Source organism: Etheostoma spectabile, chromosome 23, assembly GCF_008692095.1.
Source record: "Etheostoma spectabile isolate EspeVRDwgs_2016 chromosome 23, UIUC_Espe_1.0, whole genome shotgun sequence".
NCBI classification, from domain to species: Eukaryota; Metazoa; Chordata; class Actinopteri; order Perciformes; family Percidae; genus Etheostoma; species Etheostoma spectabile.
The window spans coordinates 11,185,250-11,186,835 of record NC_045755.1 but is presented as its reverse complement, the minus strand read 5'-3'; the positions used below and the strand labels follow the sequence as shown (position 1 = coordinate 11,186,835).

Sequence of the window (1,586 nt, the reverse complement as noted above, 5' to 3'; positions counted from 1 at the left end):
TTACGATACATTATTCATTCATAAAGAAAATTGGTGTCCTTAAAGGTTGGATTTTTCCTTTTTTTTTTAAAATAAGGTTTTAAGATCAATTTCCAAAAAAAGATGATTTGTTTGTTTCTTCAGCATGGGTTCCTAAACTTATGAGCAGCACTGTACATGCTTTTGTGATTTGAGTAAGATTGTTTGAATAGTATTGATGCTTTTTATCTCGTTTGTTCTGTTTACTTTTTCTCTTAAATAATATATAACTCTGTCCCCTTGTCTCTCTTTGTCTTTTTTCTCTCTCTGCAGGCTGTTTGTTTTTCCTTTGTCTGGGTCTGATGTTCATGTTCAGGCCCAACATGTCATTCGTGGCTCCAGTCCAGGAGAAGGTGGTGATCGGGATGTTTTTCCTGGGAGCTGTCCTCTGCCTCTCCTTTTCCTGGCTCTTCCACACAGTCTACTGCCACTCAGAGGGCGTCTCCAGGGTCTTCTCCAAGTAAGACGCACATCCTGTAAACTCACAGATTTCACTATCCAAGATTTTGCCGAAGAAAAATGTCATTTAAACTGAAAGATTAAAGCAAATGGGCATACAGTGTCTTTAATCATCCACTCTGTGTCCTTGTGTCTAGGTTGGACTACAGTGGGATCGCTTTCCTGATCATGGGCTCGTTTGTCCCCTGGTTATACTACTCCTTCTACTGCTCCCCTCAGCCCCGCTTCATCTACCTGATAGTGGTGTGCATACTGGGATTGGCTGCCATCACCGTCTCCCAGTGTGACTTCTTCGCCACACCGCAGTACAGAGGGGTCAGAGCAGGTAAAATGAGATAGTGACATACACATGTTTATTTTGTACTGTAAAGCTGCTCTAAACCATATTTTATATTACTGATGGATCAAATGTCCATGTGTAATGACAATGGGGTCACTTTAAATCCCACTGTACACTACCTGCTCAGCACCAATTAGCAACGAGCTGGGGAACACAGTGGAGCATTTAGCTCCTGAAGAGCCAGATATTTCCCTCAGGAGTTGGAAGAGAGTGGCCAGATACATAACTCCAAGTAGATGCTAATATTGCTCTGTGTCTGCTGGATGTGTAAATAGGCAACTGTTTGCTCACATGTTTGCTATATTATTTTTATAATGGGAATATAAGTTACCTTAAGTGACCCAAAAATATTTTTTAATGCAGGTTCAAGTATTCACAGACTCTCCTTCTCCTCCAATGTCTGTGTTTAGGAGTGTTTGTGGGTCTGGGTCTGAGCGGCGTGGTTCCTACCCTGCACTTTGTCATCAGCGAGGGTCTGATTAAAGCGACCACAATGGGTCAGATGGGTTGGCTGCTGCTCATGGCAACGCTCTACATCACTGGAGCCTGTCTGTACGCCGCTCGCATCCCTGAGAGGTTCTTCCCCGGCAAGTGTGACATCTGGGTAAGTAACTAGCAAAAACACACACGGCAGGAATGCATTCGCAAAGTTGAAGCCATTTCTCCCCTATTTGTTTCTCATGTTAAAGCTAAAGCAATTCCAAGCTAGGAGCAGCTAGTATCATCACATTTTAACTCTTTAACTCCTTAACATTTTAACTCTTTTTTT

General features: G+C 42.5%; 1 protein-coding gene across 1 annotated transcript in view; it reads left to right on the top strand.

Annotated features, from left to right (window-relative positions):
- Positions 1–1,586, top strand: part of adipor2 (adiponectin receptor 2) — a 29,856-nt gene that overhangs the window by 25,962 nt on the left and 2,308 nt on the right. The window contains exons 5-7 of the mRNA XM_032504815.1: positions 292–478; positions 615–802; positions 1,228–1,421. Of these exons, the coding sequence (XP_032360706.1) occupies positions 292–478; positions 615–802; positions 1,228–1,421 (569 nt within the window). The remainder of the gene's footprint in view (positions 1–291; positions 479–614; positions 803–1,227; positions 1,422–1,586) is intronic.